Below are 19162 nucleotides of genomic sequence, written 5' to 3'. Positions count from 1 at the left end.
CGGGGTTAAGGGCAGTTCCAAGGAAATGTTATGGGTATGAACATGGAAACTCAGGGAATCACTGACTCAGGATGAGAAAGAATCCTTTATGTAAAGCCCCTTCACCAAGTATAAACAGAATTCACTTACTCTCACCTTTCCAGTACAGACAGAAATAGATTCCATATTCCACATCTCACTTCCCTCCTCAACCCTTAGACAGTTCTACCCCCCTCACCACCCTGCCCTCTTCCCTGACAGCCAAGAGAAGAGATTTGTCCCAATTGGTAGGAATAATTCTCAGGTCCATCAGGAAAAGGCTGTTCCAGGGACAGAGGCACTGGTGTTGAGAAGCTGCAGTTCTTCCGGAATGGCGTGTCTAGTGTCTTGATGTTACTGACACCCTATAGGAATGCCAGAATAAGGACAGAGCCTACTCTCTGCCAAGCCAGAACAGAACAACCTCTTCCCTTCCTTCTTCCTCACTCCCAACATCCAGTCACCCTCACACACCGGTAGCTGTGGTGCCCTCTGTATCCAGAAGGTCTCAGGTTGCTCCTTGCAGTAGTCATGAGACTGTGAGGGAAAATACTGAATAACTCTTGGCCTGAAGCTCCCTTTCTAAACCTCTGGGTCTGCTGCTCCCCCACAGCCCCCCAAAGCTCAGCTTTACATGTGGGGTGGAATGGATTCTTACCTTTGTTGGGGCAGGAGCCCCTGCCTGCACCAGCTCCTTTTTGTAGTCATGGTGTGTCACAGATTCAACCTCAAATTGCTTCCTTGTCAGTTCTTGCTCTGCCTGCATCTCTTTACTATACAGTTATGGGGGCATAAAAGCCATTCTTCCCTGGTTTTTGTCCTCCCCCTCCCCTTTCCCCTTCATCCAGACTCTCACCAGATCTGGTGGCACAGCAGTATCTCCAGCATGGCTTCCCGTTTTCCTGTGGGAGTGGGGGGTGGGGGCAGGGAGTGGACAGAGCTGACAAGTCTGGTTAGGAAGCAGGCGCAGAATAAACAAAGTTGAGAAAAGGAAGGAAAATTGTGGGGGGTTGCCCTTATACCCATTGGACAATCTATAGTCCCACCAGAAATTCCTTTCTCTTTTTTCTCTGACTAGTGGACTCATTCTGACCCATTCCCTCATGCTCCACACCTCGAATTGGCTGACAGCGGTTTCGTGGGGTCTGGTATGTGTCCTTCTGGGTGGTGCTGAGGGGCATGGGTGATTGGAGCTGCAGGGTTAGCAGTCCCTGGTGTCCATGTCGGAAATAGAAACTCTCGGAGCCATCCTGCACGCTTGGGACTTGATCCAGATGGTTGGTGGCTCTCTGTGGGCCCCAAGTTGAGTGATCATGTTATTTTGTTACCCACTCTCATCATACACTACTATTTTCCCCAGGCAACTCCCTTTAAGAAAAGGGAGTAGGTCAAAACCTTAATACCTCTTCCTCCCAATTGTAGAGAAGGCAGTGGCCCCGTGGCAATGTTTTACCGAGAACCTCACACTTCACTTCAACCTCAGGGGTCTTCCACAGCCCCCTTTGGGCAATAGGTTCTGAAACTGGCAAAAATGTCCAGGGTTGTTTCTGAGGCTCACAATATTGGTAGTGATTCCCGGAGGCATAATTAGGGACCAGGTTTGCCCCAGGATGTCTGAAGCTTGTAAGAGTGTTGGGGCTGAGCTCAGGGTCATTGCCTGGAGCAAGCCCAGAGGCACAACCAAGGCGAGAATCCAGACCAGTGCCTTTACTAGAACCATAGCCACGGCCAGGGCCATGGCCAGATCTGGAGCCAGGAACGGGGCCAGATCTGGAGCTAGAAACGGGGCCAGATCTGGAGCTAGAAACGGGGCCAGATCTGGAGCCAGGAACGGGGCCAGGGCTAGAGACAGGAACGGCGCTAGGGCTAGAGCCAGGAACGGGGCCAGGGCTAGAGCCAGGAACGGGGCCAGGGCTAGTGTTAAGGTAATTTGTAGAACAGGGATGCCGAGCAATATAGGAAACATCAGTCTTAAAGCCAAGTCTCCCATGGCCTATCTTGTGGGTAAAACTGGGTCCAGTGCAGGGCTTCCCAGCAACACTATCAGAGGAGGGGTCCGAGAGAAGGCTTCGGTCAGAATAGGGCCCTGGGGTCTTTGCAGATAATACAGCTGCTTTAGCAGTGGAGACGGCTGCAGTGGCTGCAGCAGCTGCTGACGCTGCTGCCCTTGCGGCTACCAGGGCCGACCTAGGAGTGACATCCCCTTCGTAGCTGGGCAGTACGGGTAAAGATCTGAAAGAAAGCGGATGCGTCAAAAGCTCGGCAGAGGAAGGAAGTCCGCTGACTTTCCTCGTCCCCTAATGCCTGCAGCCAGAGCTGCGGCTCTCACCGCGACCTCGATCCCGATCCCGATCCCTCCGTAGACTCAAAGGTCGTCATCTTCAGACACCAGCTACCCCGGTTGCCATAGAGACAGCAAATATTTCCAGGAGCCTGCGCAGAACTATAGTTGGGCGGAAGTGCCGGGTTGAAGGGAGGGCCGGTCGCGGGGGGTGGGGGTGGGGGGGTGGGGGGTGTCAAGTTCCCTGCGGGGCGGAAGTCTTAAATCTGGTGCGGGGCGGGAAGTTTTCTTTCCGTTTGGACTCCATTCCCTCTCATCCCTGCTTTTAAGGTTCCGCTGATCTAAGGCCTCTCCCTCCATACCGAAGCATGATTCTTTTAAGCTCTCTAAGGTGGTTGTTAGAGACAGGCACAGGGCTATTATGTAGGGGATAACAGCAGCTTCCCCGTAGCGCATTCTCAAAAGTGGGGGTAGCCTTTTCAAACATTTAAGAATGAAAATACACCAGACAACAGCTTAAAGGCAGAATGGTGAGACTCAGGGATTAGTCAAAGGGTAACAGCTTTTTTGGGGTGTGATTACTTCACCCCCAGTAAAAGGCCCTCACACTGACCACCCTCCTCCCAGATCCTCTTATAATTTGGATTGGCAGCTGGATAAAGGCCATGATAGAGCACATCTCACATTCAGTCTCTTTTTTAAAAAAAATTGATTTCAGAGAGGGAGAGGGAAAGCGAGATAGAAACATCAATGATGACAGAGAATCATTGATCGGCTGCCTCCTGCACGCCCCATACTGGGATTGTGCCTGCAACCCGGACATATGCCCTGACCGGGAATTGAACCGGGACCTCCTGGTTCATAGACTGACGCTCAACCACGGAGTCACGCCAGCGGGGCTTAGTCTCTTCTTACTCATTCAGGCTTATTCCTACTGCTACTTGTCTGGAAGCTTGACTCAGGTGGGCCACTAGTCATGACTCACAGATCTACAGACAAATGCTTCTTTAAATACAGAAAGGGCCTCCTTCATGTCTCTTACTCAGAGTATAGTCAAAGAGTATCATAACCTTTTCCTTCCTCTTTGTGGCAAAATTTATATATTTAAGACAGAGATGCAAAATTGAGGGAGAGCAAGTTTATTAGATCACAGGGTCCCTTTCCTTCTCCCCCATCCAATCATCCAGGCACAGGGTCCTTGGTCAGTTGGTAGGTTCAACCTGGAGGCCACTGGAGCTGTCGGCCCCCAAGTACGTGAATGTGCAGGTGATACACAGATTGTGCTCCCAGCTTCCCATCATTGATCACTGAAAGGGAGCTTGGGGTTAGTGAGTCAGGACCATGGGAAAGGTCAAAGAATGAAGATCATATTGAGAAGTAGGTATGAGAATTCATCGGTGAAGGGGCTCCATGGCTAAGCCACTCACCAAGTCGGTATCCATCTCCCAGCCCCTCAGTCTTTGCTGTCTTCTTGGCCACAAGGAGAAGGTGTCCTAGAAGCTACAGGGAAAGGGGAGGGAGACAGGTGGCTTTATTTACAAGGAGCAAAACCTCTAGCTGAACCCAGGGCTTCCCCCAGCCAAACCCTCGTCCTATTCTTCCCACCTGCTGGTCGTCTTCTTCAGCCTGGCTAATCCGAGGAATGGGCTTCTTGGGAATGACCAGGAAGTGCACAGGAGCCTGAGGAGCCACATCACGGAACACGAGACACTGGGAGCAGTGACAGGCCAGAGGGCACCGTGTTACTTCCACAGGCTGGATGGTATCTATGAAATCCCTATGGGATGGGTCCTAAGGGCACCCCACCTGCTGGTCCTCATACAGAATGTCAGCTGGAAGGCTTCGATCCAGGATCTTAGAGAAGATGGTTGGGGCTGTTCCCCTAGGAGCTGCCTGCTGGGCCTTGGTCACTTCGTTTCCATCATTCACACCTGCAGCTCCTCGGACCTGAAGGTGGGTCAAAACCGAGGGAGAGAGTTGGGGCTGACAGAAGCTGGTCACGAACGTCACCCTTCTAAGAACCTATTAGTGGTTCCCACACCAAGGAACAGTTCTTCAGTTGCAGACCATCAGCAGCAGAGTAGGGCCAGAGTTAGATAACAGGCAGTACCGTAATGGGACTCAGCAGCAGTCCCAGTGATTTCTGCTTCTAAAATGTCTAGGAAATTTAGCACTGTTCAGGGGAAAGATCCAGAATGAGAACCTGGAGACTTAGTTCCCTTAGTTCCTATTTACTAGTGATTTGCCTTAGAAAAATCCCCTCTCTTGGCTTCAAATGTAAAATAACAGGGAGTGGTTTACATCATCTTTTAACACTCCTTGGAGTTCTTTCCATATACTCTCACCTTGTTAACGTTGCCACTTATTTCCATTACTTACTTTCTGATCTTTAAGCCATGTGACCTGTTTTATTCAGATTTTAATACATTTGCCTTTTGACACAGGGCGTCTAGGTGTCACATGTGCCCTTTGACAGTGAATTTTAACTCCAGGCCCTGAATCAGTGGAAGAGTTCAGTTCCGTGAACTCGGCCCCCAGGGATTGAGGGAAGGCAAGTCCCAGTTTCCCACCAACTCAGAAAGGGTTCTCAAGTCGGTGCTGTCACACTGCGGGGGGAGGACTGGATGAATCTGACCCCTCCAGGCGCTCTGGCCAAGTGGGGAAGACGAGAGCCTAACACTGGGACTCAGCAGAAGGCCAGGAGCCTGCAGGGCAGCAGACAGGCTGCAGGGAGACCGGAAGCTTCCTTCCCGCAGGGGGCACGAGGGGGCTGCCCGGAGCAGGCGTGGGGTAGCTGGGCTTCAGGCGGGTTTAGGAGGCAGCAGCCACTGCACGGCCCCGGCCCGGCCCCGGCGCCCGGGGCTGTGCAGGGTGCAGGTCATCGCCAGCCGCTTCTCCCGCGTCGAGGTTTCGGGGAGGACGATGCCGCGACTACCGGGCCGATCTCACCGCACAGCCATGGAACTTGCACGCTGCGCTCCGTCCCCGCGAGGCCGCTGGGCTGTGCGCGTCTGGGGAGCCGGGGAGGAACGCGGTCCCCGGCCCTGGTGGCCGTCAGGCGCGCAGAGCCCCCTCCTGGTCCCCACAGCCGCTTCTCACCTGCGGCCCCCGCGGCCCCGCGACCGCCACAGCCCTGCGCGCCACGCGCAGCCCGGCGGCCAGGAGCACGGCCGGCGCCATCTTCCTCTCGCCCTCGGGCCCCCGTCCCTCAGGTCAGTCCCCGGGCCGACCGGCCGCCGGGGCGGGGCGCCTGGGAGCGAGCGGCGGCGGCGATTGGTCCCGCCGGCTCCGAGCACGTCGCCCCGTAGCTCAGAGGAGTGGCGGGATCTTCCTCCCCTGGGCGCCTGTGCAACTCACTCCATTGGCTTCGTCTTCTCTCAGCGGGACCGTCCCTTTCCCATTGGATCTGCTAACTGGTTTCTCCCGCCATTGGAAGGAAAAAGAGACCGAGAGGTGGGGCTTCCCCGCCGCGGTGTGGCCGCCGGCGGGTGGCGCGCTCCGGGGGCGGGGCCTCGCCTCCGGGTTGGGTTCCGCGGCTGCGCTGGGAGGAGAGGGCTGCGCCTGGCACTGCCCACCCAGCCGGAAGGTTGTGTACCAGCGATTTCAACCCTTTCCGCCTCCCGGCGCGCACACTACACTAAAATCCTGCGGCACACCGAGAATGCATTTTTTAGCGACCTGACCCAAAAGAGGAGGTATAATTTTGATCCATTCCCACGGCACAGCTGTTGTTATGCTGGCAGTTGTCCTTTTTTAATTTGGCAATAAAAAGAGGTCAGTGCCCCTGACTAAATGGGCAGCTATTGCATGGTTTAAAAATTCTTGTGGCAAAAAAAATAAAATAAAAAAATTCTGTGGCACACCGGTTGAAAATCGCTGATCTAAGGGCAATTCTTCCTTAATGTTCTTGTTAGCATTTACCCCAAGATTAAAGATTCTACAGTTTTAAGGATGGTTTTTGCATTTTTCTTTTTAACGGGAGGAGCTGGGTGTGTGTGTCCTATTTTGACCACAGGATTAATAAGCAAATGTTCTTTCCTAATTAGAAAAGGTGGGTGATAGGGTCAGCTCTGTGCCTGGTGTTTTTAGGGAGTAGAGTTAGGACAAGGGAAATGTGTCATGGCTAGGTCTGAAGTATATTTCGTTCTGCTGCAATATATATTATTGACATAAGAAACATGGGGATCACAAAATGCGAATATACTAAGGTAAATATACCAGGTAAGTTTTAATCTGATGTTTAACACATAGGATAAAAGTCACCACTGTATTTTTAGTTTGTGTATATGTATGTTTTAGCACATAGCCTGACACATAATTTGTAGAATGAATAACATTTGGTGTTTTCTCTAATTTCTTTTTATAGTATAACTAGAGGCCCAGTGCACAAAAATTTGTGCACTTGGGGGGGGGGGGGGCGCAGCCCGGCCTATGCCCTCTTGCAGTCTGGGACCCCTCGGAAGATGTCCACCTGCTGGCTTAGACCCGCTCCCTGGGGGATCGGGCCCAAGCTGGCAGTCAGACAGCCCTCTGGCAGCCTGGGAGCCCTCGGGGGATGTCCACTTGCCAGCAGGGAGCAGACCTAAGCTGCAGTCGGACATCCTTAGTGCTGCTGAGGAGGCAGGAGAGGCTCCCACCACCACCACTGTACTGGCAGCTGTCAGCCTGGCTTGTGGCTGAGCAGAGCTCCCCCTGTGGGAGTGCACTTACCACCAGGGGGCAGCTCCTGCATTGAGCATCTTCCCCCTGGTGGTCAGTGTGTGTCATAGTGACCAGTCATTCCCAGTTCTGCTGTTAGGGTCAGTTTGCATATTACCCTTTTATTATATAGGATAGAGACCTGGTGCATGGGTGGGGGCCGGCTGGTTTGCCCTGAAGGGTGTCCCAGATCAGGGTGGGGGTTCCGCTGGGGTGCCTGGCCAGCCTGGGTGAGGGGCTGATGGAAGTCCCCAAAGACCTCATTGCAAAAGCCATTGGACACTTTTTAGCCTTTATCTTACTGGAGATCAAAGTGCATCTAACATCATGGCTTACTCCATCCTTCTTAAAACCCCCTCCCTCCTTGGCTTCTTTGAAGCCACTCTCTCCTTCTGATGCCAGGACTAGCAGGTTAAATGTGGGTGTGGTGAAGGCAGATGGCTGGATCTAGCCTCTCTCTCTTTCGCCCCCAATAGGTACTGACTCTGAGGTCTTAGAATATCTATCTCTGGGCGGGGCTATAGCTGCCCCAGACAGAGCCAGGTCAGAGTCCAGTGGCTTCTCCTTTATTGCTGATTTGGACCAAGCTCACACAGGCCTGTGCCAGCTGTTGACAGTGTCTGTCCCTGGAGGAGGGAAGAGCAGAGGTGAAAGGGTCAGGTACGGGGACTGGGTGAGTCAGGGAGCCCAGGGGGACTAGGGTGAGAGCTGGGATGGCCAGAGGGCCCCTGCTTCTGTAGGACCTTGAAGTCAGAGTTGCTGATGATGGTTTCTCGGAGGGTAGGAATCTCTGCAAAAGGCACATAATCTGCTCCTGGGGGTGGAAACCAATGCAGGTATGGGACACAGGGGTTAATAGGGTGAGGTAGTGTTGGCTGGGATGGTTGAGGATAGGAGAGCCTTTCTGCCTGGCTTTCTGACTACAGACCCTGGAATGGATCCCTGTTCCAGGTAACCCCCTCACCGCGAGGCCTCCCTCCTCGTCGCCGGGTCTCCTCAGTCTCAAAGAAAGTCTCGTGTTCCTCCCAACGCCGGTCACAGGCTGCACAGAGGAAATTTGACTCAAAGCAGTAGCAGCAACAGCCTAGGGCAAGGGACAGCCAAGAAAAACATAGGGAAATGGGGCTTCCCCCTGGGCTGACTACATTTTTATCTCTTTCTCACCAACCACAAACCTGTCTCTCCTGCCAACCCCCATATACTTATTCCCAGATTATATGCATCCTATCCCCACCCATGCCCACCTCTGCACTCCCTTTGTTTTAGAAGGTACCTTTGACCCTGCAGGGATGGCACCCGGTAGCTGCATGGTTTTCATGGCTGTGTTTGCAGCGACATTGGGCTCTCCAGGCCTTGGGGTCAAAGGTGGCCCGCCTCTTGAGCCAGAACTCACCCACCTCCTCTGGGCTTGATGGTATAAAGCAGAACATGAGGCAGCGGCACTGATTCACATTGCAGGGCACGGATATGTCTATGGGGATGGGGATGGGTGGTAGGATTAGACCAGCGCCTGATTGCCCTGGCCTTTCCATGCCAACGCCCTCTCCCATACCATCACACACACTTTCTCTCATATAGTTCAACACATGACAGTATAGCTATCCCTCCTCATCTGCAAGGGCTGGGAGGGATAACTCAGTTCTCCCTACCTGATATGATCCGGTGCTCTCTCAACAAGTGTCCACAAAAGCACTTGGATTCATCCCCAATTCGGAAACAGTCCCATAGATAATGGGGGCAACGCCAACCAATGTAGAGACCTGAGAATGGTGGGATTGAGTAAAAGGATGAGTAAGAAGGAAGAATGGCCTAAGCTCCCCCCGGTGTTCTCACCTATCCCCTGGGGGTATGCCTCACCTCTCCCCCCAGGTGTATTTATCCCTACCTATGAGTCCTCATACTACTCATTTAGATTTTTCTCTTCAGGGTTTTCTTATCACCCATGTGTTTCAGTTCCCTTCCCACCCCAGGATCCACTCCATCTCTGTCAGCCTGTCAGAGATGACTGAACTCAGTCTTTAGTTTCTGAGCAGGAAGATTATAAATGAGTTTTTTTTTTTTTGAAGATGAATATGAATCTCAATGAGTTCTCTGTGACTGTTGGGATTCTCATCTCCTCCCCTCCCTATATTAGAGCCCAACTTTGGCTTCCTTGAAGTTTCTAAGGTGAGGGAAAGAGAAGATGATTGGCCAGGTGTAGAGTAGATGGTAGGGATTGGCTACTAAGGAGCATGGTTGTTGAAGGACATGAGGAGGAGGAGGTTGAGCAGGCCTGGAGTCAAAAGGAGAGCTTCCCTCAGGTTGGCACCTTCATGCTTCCCTTCTGTGTTCCTGGTATTATTAACTAGTGCCCATTATGAACTTGAGAAGGGCTTCCGAGGGCTCTCCGAAGGTCAGGAGAAAGAGGTAGGCCAGAAGTTATGAGTAGTGAAGACGAAAAAATAGAGGCTTTTGAGGCTAAATAAAGGGGGCATGGAAAGGAAAGAGAGGCTAAGAAGTATCCCTGAGCTCAGGCACCAGGAAGATGCCACAACCCTTTAGAGCCTGGTTTTAGTAGCGGGATCTGAAAATGTCTCAATCTCACTGCAAGACAAGGCTGGTGGTGCTGTGTAAATGTGGGAGGAGAACCAGAGAGCACCTGCCACTCGTCCTCCATGAGACCCGAGAGTACCCCAACTTCTAGCCAAGAATCCTGTATGAGTCCCCATGGAGTGGGACTTCAGCTGTAGCACTCTTATTCCGATTTAAAGGCTGCAATGAAGTGTCACCTCCACCAAAAAGTGTCCCTGACTTCCCCTTTTCTAGGACCCCCTCTCTTGCCTTCCATGGCTCCCTGTGCTACTCTTATCACAGTACAATGCATTGTAATGAACCGATCACTAGTATTCCTGTTAGACTGTGAGGTCCTCCAAGGAAGGGTCTATCTTTTATCTATATCTAGTCCTAGTACAGGGCATGATACAGAATAGGTGCTTGGAGAACACAGATTGTTTGACTAACTAAATGAATGAACAAATTCCTTCAGGAAGGAGATAATTTCTTCAGTATGCCAGGAATAATCATGAAGTTCTGTAAGGTGGATGAGAAAGAATTAGTGTCCTCTGGTCTTTGACTCTGGCCAGGGCCATAATCCATAATTCTGTGCCTAATGGTCAGGCTAGGTTTTCTTGTATTACCCATGATCTCTCAAGGTCAAAAGCCTGTCCAGATGTGGCTTTTGGCTTTGCTGCTTCTGTCTTGATGCTGCCGGCCTGTAGTGCCAGTGCCCCAATACACCAGGGAGTCTTGGTTGAAAGGGCAGAGTATAGAGAGAGTCACAATAGGGGTGGGTAGGGACCAGGATTCTACTAGAGGAATTCTGAACTTCATCCAGAGTAGCAGGATACACTGAATGAGCAGGTGAGATGTGGAAATGAACAGGGGTCAGTGCCCAGAGATCAAGGCCTGGCCTGAGAGCCTGGGAGAGTCAGGTCCAAGCACTGATGTAGGAGTCAGTGTCCAGCTTTCAGATGAAGATTGAAGTTTGAACAGGGAGACTGGCAAACCACACCTCAGACTCTATTACAGTGGTCAGTGCCCTTTAAGTGGGACCATTGACATCTAGCTGAGTATTCCAGAATGGTGCCCCCTACTCTCTGCCCTGATTCCAAATCCTCTTTCTGTTATGAGTGGACAAGGACTGGCAGGGGGAGGAAACATTATCTGGGATGCCATTTTGATTCTGTACAACACAGTTAATTCCATGATCACGTAATCACATTTGCATGATAACATCTCTTTGTGCTTAGAATGTCTTCATGCAAGATACAGCTGTTTTGATATGAAAGATGTCTTCAACCCAGCTCTCTCTCCTGAGCTTCAGATCCATAGAGCCAGCTAGCTACTACACTCTTTCACCAGCATGTTCCACAAGCACTTTAAATGTGTTATAATTATCCCTTCCAAACCTGGCCCTCGCCCTTTGTCTTCTGTTCATCCAACACATACTTAGCAAGCATCTACTCTTGTCTTAGGCATTCAGTTAATGATGCCATTATCCAATCAGTTATTTAAGCCAATTACCTAGATGTTATTCCAGGCATGTTCCTTTCTCTTATCCTACACATCCAATGATCCAAAGGTTAGTTTTACCTTCTTAGCATTTCTTGAGTTTGTCTACTTTTTACTTCTACCCATTCATTTCTTATTTGGATTATTAGCAATGCCCCACAATGCAGTCTTCCTGTCTCCAGCTTTAACCTTTCTCTAGTCTATCCTACTGCCAGAGTGATCTTACAAAAACACAAATCTGTTCGTTATTGTTCCATTTAAGGTCTTTTGGTGACTTTAGGTTGCCCTCAGGATGTAATCCCAGCTCTTTTTTTTTTTTATTAAATCTTTATTGTTCAGATTATTACATTTGTTCCTCTTTTTTTCCCCCATAACTCCGTTCCTCCCAGTTCCCACCCCACCCTCCGCCCTCACTCCCCACCCACTGTCCTCATCCATAGGTGCACGATTTTTGTCCAGTCTCTTCCCGCATCTCCCACACCCCTTTCCCCCACCAAGAATAATCAGTCCATTCCCTTTCTATGTCCCTGATTCTATTATAATCACCAGTTCATTCTGTTCATCAGATTATTTATTCACTTGATTCTTAGATTCACTTGTTGATAGATGCGTATTTGTTGTTCATAATTTGTATCTTTACCTATTTCTTCTTCTTCCTCTTCTTAAAGGATACCTTTCAGCATTTCATATAATACTGGTTGGGTGGTGATGAACTCCTTTAGCTTTTCCTTATCTGTGAAGCTCTTTATCTGACCTTCAATTCTGAATGATAGCTTTGCTGGATAAAGTAATCTTGGTTGTAGGTTCTTGCTATTCATCACTTTGAATATTTCTTGCCACTCCCTTCTGGCCTGCAAAGTTTCTGTTGAGAAATCAGCTGACAGTCGTATGGGTATTCCCTGGTAGGTAACTGAGTTTCTTTCTCTTGCTGCTTTTAAGATTCTCTCTTTGTCTTTTGCTCTTGGCATTTTAATTATGATGTGTCTTCCTTTTGTTTGGGGTTCTCTGCGCTTCCTGGACCTGTAAGTCTATTTCTTTCACCAGGTAGGGGAAGTTTTCTGTCATTATTTCTTCAAATAGGTTTTCAATATCTTGCTCTCTCTCTTCTTCTGGCACCCCTATAATTCTGATGTTGGTACGCTTGAAGTTGTCCCAGAGGCTCCTTACACTATCTTTGTATTTTCGGATTCTTTTTTCATTTTGCTTTTCCGGTTGGGTGTGTTTTGCTTCTTTGTATTTCAAATCTTTGACTTGATTCTTGAGCTCCTCTGGTCTGCTGTTGGGAGTCTGTATAATATTCTTTATTTCAGACAGTGTAGGCTTAATTTCTAGTTGGTCCTTTATCACAACATCGAGGGTGTCATTAGATTTCTTGTACATCTCATTAAGTTTATTGGCAGACTCTAGAAGACTCTTGAAATACCTCAAAAGTGTGGTTTTGAACTCTATATCCAGCAGCCTGCTTTCCTCCAGTTCTGTCATTTTTCTACTGTTTCTTTGTCTCGGCATTTTTTTATGCTTCGCTGTGTCGATAGAGTGGCTTTCTGTGCTAAGTGTCCCAATTACCTGAGGTAGACACTCTTGGTGCACCCCCTTGTGGTCTTTGTGCGCAGTCTTGTTGTAGCTAAGCCTTGATTGTTGTAGGTAACACTGGGAGGGATTTGACCTCCAGGCCAACTGGCTGTGAGAATCAGCTGTGTCTGCAATGGGAGAACTTCTGTCCTCTAGGGAGGTGCTAATCTAGCCTCTGCTTGAGGCTATCCTGCAAATGCCTCCGTGCAAGGCTTGGGCGGGGCGGGTCCCAGGGGATCTACAGGGCGGGCGGAGCGAGCAGTTATGGCTGCTCTCAGTCCCGTACCCAGAGGCTCTGCCTCTCAGTGTCCCAGCAACCGCTGCAAACCTCGGAGAGAAAGCTGCCCTCGAGTTCCGACCGATGCCAGACAGTCCCGCTTCTCCCGTTTGAGTCTGGGTCCCTAGAGACTCGCCCGGAACTGGAGCTCAGAGCCTGAGACTTCCTCCCGATTGAAACAGACAACTGGGCCCTCAGCCGCCAGCCCGCTCCGCGTGCACCTCCGCACCTTAGTATTTCACTTCCGCACTGCGCCTCCTCTGAGTCTTGATATGCTTTTCTCTTTCCTTCTAGTTGTGGAATTTCCACTCAGCCAGCCTTCCTGTGGTTCTGGGTGATGTCCGTTCCATCTTTTAGTTGTATTTTTGAAGTGGTTGTGCAAGGCAGCAATCTCCGGTATTTACCTATGCCACCATCTTGGTTTCTCCTAATCCCAGCTCTTGAGTTTGGTACAGAAATACCTGCACAATTCTGCCCTTCCAGAGCTGAGTGGGGCTACTCTGCCCAACACGCTATGCAGCAGGCATACGGCATTGCTTACAGTTTCCTGCTGGTGCCTGGCGCTGTCATGGCTCAGCATACCTCACTTTTTACCTGGCTGCCTTTTGCTACTCATCTTACAGATTTCAGCTGAGAAGTCATCCCTTCCAAGGCTTAATCCCCAAACTCTCACTATTGGGTGCCTGCCCCTTTTCTCTGTTCATGCAGCACTCTGGGCTGAGCTAAATTATACCAATTATTAGAATGAATTGTTATTGTCCTTTTACTTATTGGTGTCTGTCATTAATGTGTAAATTATTTGAGGGTTCTTTGCTTGGAAACCCCATCCATACCACCACCTCCACAACTAGCAATGAGCCTCGTACATTGCTGGTGCTCAATAAATGTTGAATGAATAAAAGAAAAGCTTACACTTGATATTTCTTTACAGAGCACATGTATTGACTCTCGAGGGACAGCAGATCCCCAGTATTAGAAGAGAACCCCAAATATCTTTGTTCAGGATTGCATGACACCTAAATTTTAGTATAGAGATTCCTGTTTAAACAAGAAAATGAAGTCCAATCTCAAGAAGTACAGTGGCCTTGAAGAGTGGGGAGTAGACAGGAGGTTCTAAGGAGAATGAGGGTACTGAACAGACCCTACATTTGCAAAAAGAATAAAAGTGACATAGCATGCTAAAATAAGCAAACAAAGCTGTTCAATGACTGAAGTAAGACTGAGAAACAAATGAGATCACTATGACTTTCTTTTCCAGAAGTGGAGGTGGGAGGTCCCTGCATAGGGACTGAGGAAAGTAAGTTACATGGAAGAGGGATAGGACATAGAATTACCTAGTTGTCTTAGGCCCATCTAGTTTTGACATAACTCTACTCCCATCATAAGAGGAAGTATGAAAAACCAAAATAAATGCAGTGACATGTTGAATTCAGTCTGGAAACACCAAAATCCTCATAGCAGGTCAGGGTGACCCTCTTACTAAAGGTAACCCCTGTAGAAATAAAACTCAGTAACATTGGTACACACGTTCACACACAGGATGGCATGCGTTTACAGAGTACATCTGCACACCCTTCATATATAGACATAGATAAGCACAGCATGCCACTAACAGGACTGCCAAGAGTACTAATTCTGGGCTGAGACTTGGAACCAACAGGGTGAGAAGATGTGACTCCTGCTCTTTGGTGGAGACTCACAGCTCTTGGGTACTCAAGTGATCATGGGTCTCATATTCAGGGGTGACTGCTCTTTAGTAGAGTTCCAACAAGGGGACCCAGGTCTTTTGCCATGTAAAAGCAACAAGTCACGTGGAGACTGTCCAGGTCCTCTTCCTTAGGGTCTGTTTGGTGCAGGCCATCTGAGCCCTAGATCTGGGGCTAGCCTGTGACCCTTCTGTTTTTAACAACTTTAGCTCAGTCACCTGTCCCTACCTGGGCTTTATAGGAGTATTCACTCTTTTCATCTGCAACTATACTATCCACTGTGGCCCACCTGCCTGCTTCCCTCCCAGATTTCAGGCAGGTGGCATTGCCATGTCCACAAGGTGCAGCTCTCCACTGAATGGGCAAGTTCCCAGAAACTGATGGGCTGGAAGATTATCCTGTCACAAGCCTCTGAGAGGCTGCCTGGGCTCACCTGTCTGGGTGGCCTTCAGGGCTGCATTCTTCTCCCATTGGTAAGGATTGTTCACATGAGCACTAAACTTTTCTCTTTGCATTGCCTCAGGCACTTCCACCAGCTCTGCCTGCTTAGCAAGGACCACTGGACTGGCTGTATCACCTGGGAAGAGAGGGGGTGTGTAATCAAGGAGAAGTGAGAGGGCCCCAAAACGAAGAGAAGGGGTTCAGGTCAAAGAGTAACCCAATCTCCTCCTGGGGCAGGTGAAAGACAGTGATGAGAATGGGGAAAAGGGTGGGAGCAATTACGGCTAACTCCTTTCTTCTCCTTCTTCTTGCCCAGATGACGTCCAGGCTGAGCTGTGTGAGTGGTGCTGACAGTGGCATCCTCCCCCTCCTTGTCCTCTCCTTCCTCTTCCCTTTCCTCTGCAAATGTGTCCAGGTGGACCTTGGCTGAAGGGTCTAAAAGGGAATACTCTGGAAGGATCTCAGATTCATGGATTTGTGTGGAACTTCCTGGCCATGAGATCTCAGAGGAGAGGCCTTTCTTCAGAGCATCAGAGACATGGTCTGGTGATGAGTTATATGAAGTAAGGTCCTCTGGGACCTTAGAGATAGAGTGTTCTAAAGAGGCCTTGGAGATGGAAGGCTCCAAGGGGTTTTCAGGGGCGTAGGTCTCTAACTCAGTATGGGAAGTGGGTGACATCATCTGAGATTCAGAGGTGGGGGACTCTAAAGGAGTCTCAGAGACGGAAGGCTCCAAGGGGTTTTCAGAGGTGTAGGTCTCTAACTCAGTATGGGAAGTGGATAGCTTAGTTTGAGATGCAGTGGTGTGAGGCTCTAAAGGGATATGAGAGATGGAAGGCTCCAAGGGGGTGTCAGGGATAGGGGGCTCCTGTGAGTCCTCAGCAGAGGGGTCCTTTGAAGAAGGGTGCTCCTCTGCATCCATGGTGGTATGAGGCTCTTCTGCTTCCATCTAGTGGTAGAATATGGTACAGGCTTTAGATTGGAATTGGAGGGTCTACAAATCAGGTATGGAATTAGGATATATCTTAGTGCACTTGAGATATAAGGGAGAAGCAAGATGAGCTTTGTGTTAAGGTATGCTACCAGGAGGTTCACACATGTGCCTAGACTCCATGTATGGGTTTGGAGGGAACTGGTACTTAAAGAATGAAAGACTAAAGCAGTCAGAATCCTATCAGTAGATGGTAGCAGAGGACCATGCCTCAGGAGGGAACCTGAACATAGCAACTTGGCTAGTCCAAGAACAGGGTCCTCGGCATACCTTAGGACCATGGAAATCAGGCTGTGCAATTCCAGAGACTAGGAATACCAAGCCAAAGTGGGGGGTTTGTTCCCAAGAGTGCAGGAGGATGTCACGAAGGCAGGGCTCTGACCACAGCCTAGTTTCATTTATGGACTACCTTCCCTAGATGATGTCATTCGTGTTCAAGGCTTCAATACTGCCAGCTGTATGCTTATAATCCCTAAATCCATAATTCCAGCTCAGACCTCTTTAAACCCCTGTACTTCACACTTATACCCAACTGCCTGGTGGACATCGCTAAATTATTGTCCCATAGGGCATCAACATGGACTTTGTTGCGAGTTTGATCCCCACTTGGGGTGCATACAGGAGGCATCTGATAGATGTTTCTCTCACATTGATGTTTCTCTCTCCGTTCATCTCTCTCTAAAATGAATAAAAACATATCCTCAAAAACAAAAACAAGTAACAATAAAAACATATCCTTGGGTTAGGATTAAAACACGATAACACTTGACCCTGGGAATTATCTTAGCTTTTTTCCTTTTCCTCAGCCCTTATCTTCAAATAGGCACCAGGGACTGTATTTCCTATCTTCTAAAATCTAAATATATCTCAAATCCACTCTCTCTTCTCTTTTCCCTCCAGTTTTATTCAAGTTCTCATCATTTTCTACCTGGATTATGCCAGGTATTCCTCTGGGACCTTAGCGATGACTTTGTCCCTCTGTTGCCTTTCCCAACATACTAATCCACTCACCCATTCTATCATTGATTTAGGTAACTTATACTTTTATTAGAGGCCCGGTGCATGGAGTCATGCACGGGGGTTGAGGGGCCCTCAGCCTGGCCTGCACCCTCTCTCAATCCGGGACCCCTCGAGGGATGTCCAATTGCCAGTTTAGGCCCGGTCCCTGCAGGCCAGGGGGATCAGGCCTAAACCGGCAGTCGGACATCCCCCAAAGGATGTAGCAGTGCACCAAGCACTGCGCCGCTTGTGCTCATCCAGGGTGCACCTGCTGCTGCAGCTGTGCTTACCAGCAGTGAACCCAGCTTCTGGCTGAGTGGCGCACTGACCACCAGGGGGCAGCTCCTGCACTGAGTGTCTGCCCCCTGGTGGTCAGTGTGCATCATTGCGACTAGTCAACCAGTCGTTTGGTCGTAATGGTCGCTTAGACTTTTATATATATAGACTAGAGGCCTGGTGCACGGATTCGTGCACCAGTGGGGTCCCTTGGCCTGCCCAGTGGGGATCGGGCTGAAACTGGCAGCCCGACATTCCCCAGGGGATCCCAGAGTGCAACTCTGCAAAGTTGCTGCCGCTCAGCAGCTCCTGTACTGAGCGCCTGCCCCCTCGTGGTCAGTGCATGTCATAGCTATCAGCCGGTTGGCCAGTAGCTTAGGCTTATATAGATAAAGGGTCTAACCTTACACTTTTACTGAGACACTGTGCTCCCCACTGGACTCAATTGAAAGAATCTGGGAAGGAGACAGGTGAACCAAAATGACAATACAAATGAACTGGTATTGTGCTGGGGTAAGCTCAGGATGCTGTGAAGAGCAGGGTACGCCTAATTTCTCTTGGAAGTATATCCAAAAGAAGCGAGTACTCCTTAATGACCCAATCGTGATCTTTCTAAAATACAAACATAACAATGGCATTTCCTTGCTTAAAAATACTCATTGACTGGCCCACGTGACTCAGTGGTTGAGCATCAACCTATGAACCAAGAAGTTAAGATTCAATTCCTGATTAGGGCACATGCCTGGGTTGGGGGTTTGATCCCCAGTGGAGGGCGTGCAGGAGGCAGCCAAACAATGATTCTCTCTCATCATTGAGAGAGAATTTTTCTCTCTCCCTCTACCTTCCTCTCTAAAGTCAATAAAAATATATTTTAAAAAATACTCATTGACTCAGTCTAAGGATTAAGTCCAAATTTCTTGGCCCTGATATTCAAGGCCTGTCATTTGCAACAGTGCCTAACGATTCCAGCCTTAACTTTTCCTGCACTTGTCCCCTCCCCCTTCCCCCTCCACCCTACCTCCCCATGCTCCCGAAATACTAAATATATCACTTAAATCCATCAGAATCTTTCCAAAGGGGAAGTTTGGGACAGGAAGTAGGGGAAAGATAGCACGGTGGGAAGTAAGATGACTAGACTAGGGCAAGAAGAAAAAGGGACAGGGGCAGGGTGGAGAACCAGGGGATGGGAAGAGAGAGGGGAAAAAGAAGGGGAGGAAGGCAGGGATGAAAAGTAGAGAATGGGAGCGGGTTGCACTGAGGTGGGAAGCGACAGAGGTGTTAGGAAGGAAATGGGATGAGGGTTTAGAGGTGGACACTGGAGACTACATACTTTTGGGCTTTGGCTTGGCTTTTGCAAGTCCTTGGGTCAGGATCTTGCCTGAAGCTGGGCGTGGGAAGTGTTAGCCTCGAGAGAGGGCAGGCTCTTGGTTGTGGATGAAACCCGGCTGCAGGGCGCTGTGGGCTGACCGGAGACTTGAACACCTGCAGAAATTCCCGAAGGAGCTCTAGCCAGGTCTGGGGAAGGGTGGGAGGGGGGGGGAACGAGGGGAACCAGGGCGGGTGGGGAGACTTGATTGAAGCCTCCGGAACCCAGGCCGGAGGAGAAGGGATCCGTCACCAGGGCAACTGGAACGCCTCATAGTCAGCGTCAAAGGCAGCCTGGTCACCTCGGGTGGGTGAGGTCCCCTGCGAGGGCTGCATCGCGCCTGGAGCGGGTGGCGGGGTCCCCTTGAGAGGCTCGGGTAGGCTTTGCGGGTGTCTGCGGGGACATCCGTGCGCGTCTGGGTCTGCGAGGGTCTCCGCAGGGTTCCTATGAGATGCCAGCGGGCGGCCAGTGCGGTCTGCGAGCCTCT

General features: G+C 49.9%; 3 protein-coding genes across 5 annotated transcripts; all 3 read right to left on the bottom strand.

Annotated features, from left to right (window-relative positions):
* Window positions 1-62: 62 nt before the first annotated feature.
* SPAG8 (sperm associated antigen 8) lies at window positions 63-2485 on the bottom strand. Of its 3 annotated transcripts, XM_036330423.1 has the most exons (7): window positions 2348-2485; window positions 1422-2250; window positions 1133-1307; window positions 875-920; window positions 677-791; window positions 493-555; window positions 63-383 (listed from the first exon to the last, which is right to left on the bottom strand). In XM_036330423.1, the coding sequence occupies exons 1-7, from the start codon at window positions 2395-2397 to the stop codon at window positions 195-197; spliced, it is 1467 nt and encodes a 488-aa protein (XP_036186316.1). In that variant the 5' UTR covers window positions 2398-2485; the 3' UTR covers window positions 63-194. The 3 variants fall into 3 exon arrangements, 1 of the variants encoding a protein (XP_036186316.1); XR_004971240.1 differs by lacking the exon at window positions 63-383 and having other exon boundaries at window positions 494-555; window positions 875-967; XR_004971239.1 differs by lacking the exon at window positions 63-383 and having other exon boundaries at window positions 521-555; window positions 677-967.
* Window positions 2486-3422: 937 nt separating this feature from the next.
* HINT2 (histidine triad nucleotide binding protein 2) lies at window positions 3423-5650 on the bottom strand. The gene is made up of 5 exons (XM_036330410.1): window positions 5399-5650; window positions 4106-4246; window positions 3905-4009; window positions 3727-3799; window positions 3423-3606 (listed from the first exon to the last, which is right to left on the bottom strand). The coding sequence occupies exons 1-5, from the start codon at window positions 5477-5479 to the stop codon at window positions 3515-3517; spliced, it is 492 nt and encodes a 163-aa protein (XP_036186303.1). The 5' UTR covers window positions 5480-5650; the 3' UTR covers window positions 3423-3514.
* Window positions 5651-7159: 1509 nt separating this feature from the next.
* FAM221B (family with sequence similarity 221 member B) lies at window positions 7160-19146 on the bottom strand. Its single transcript, XM_036330411.1, has 7 exons — window positions 18640-19146; window positions 15356-15992; window positions 15036-15179; window positions 8647-8757; window positions 8271-8468; window positions 7962-8081; window positions 7160-7623 (listed from the first exon to the last, which is right to left on the bottom strand). The coding sequence occupies exons 2-7, from the start codon at window positions 15990-15992 to the stop codon at window positions 7586-7588; spliced, it is 1248 nt and encodes a 415-aa protein (XP_036186304.1). The 5' UTR covers window positions 18640-19146; the 3' UTR covers window positions 7160-7585.
* Window positions 19147-19162: the final 16 nt, after the last annotated feature.

The sequence above is a fragment of the Myotis myotis genome, unplaced genomic scaffold (genome assembly GCF_014108235.1).
Source record: "Myotis myotis isolate mMyoMyo1 unplaced genomic scaffold, mMyoMyo1.p scaffold_m19_p_12, whole genome shotgun sequence".
NCBI lineage: Eukaryota > Metazoa > Chordata > Mammalia > Chiroptera > Vespertilionidae > Myotis > Myotis myotis.
The sequence above is the reverse complement of the archived record's forward strand: the minus strand, read 5'-3'. Positions and strand labels throughout refer to the sequence as shown.

Excerpts from the sequence above, each read along its gene's own strand:
- SPAG8 (XM_036330423.1), bottom strand. The coding sequence starts at position 2,397 with ATGACGACCTTTGAGTCTACGGAGGGATCGGGATCGGGATCGAGGTCG. Across the intron at positions 1,308-1,421 it reads TCTACAATTGGGAGGAAGAG|AGAGCCACCAACCATCTGGA; the intron begins GTATTAAGGTTT and ends TGGGGCCCACAG. Across the intron at positions 556-676 it reads GGGCTCCTGCCCCAACAAAG|TCTCATGACTACTGCAAGGA; the intron begins GTAAGAATCCAT and ends TTTCCCTCACAG.
- HINT2 (XM_036330410.1), bottom strand. The coding sequence starts at position 5,479 with ATGGCGCCGGCCGTGCTCCTGGCCGCCGGGCTGCGCGTGGCGCGCAGG. Across the intron at positions 4,010-4,105 it reads TTCTGTATGAGGACCAGCAG|TGTCTCGTGTTCCGTGATGT; the intron begins GTGGGGTGCCCT and ends CACTGCTCCCAG. Across the intron at positions 3,607-3,726 it reads GGGAGATGGATACCGACTTG|TGATCAATGATGGGAAGCTG; the intron begins GTGAGTGGCTTA and ends GCTCCCTTTCAG.
- FAM221B (XM_036330411.1), bottom strand. The coding sequence starts at position 15,992 with ATGGAAGCAGAAGAGCCTCATACCACCATGGATGCAGAGGAGCACCCT. Across the intron at positions 8,082-8,270 it reads CCATCCCTGCAGGGTCAAAG|GCTGTTGCTGCTACTGCTTT; the intron begins GTACCTTCTAAA and ends CCCTTGCCCTAG. Across the intron at positions 7,624-7,961 it reads ACGAGGAGGGAGGCCTCGCG|GGACAGACACTGTCAACAGC; the intron begins GTGAGGGGGTTA and ends TCCCTCCTCCAG.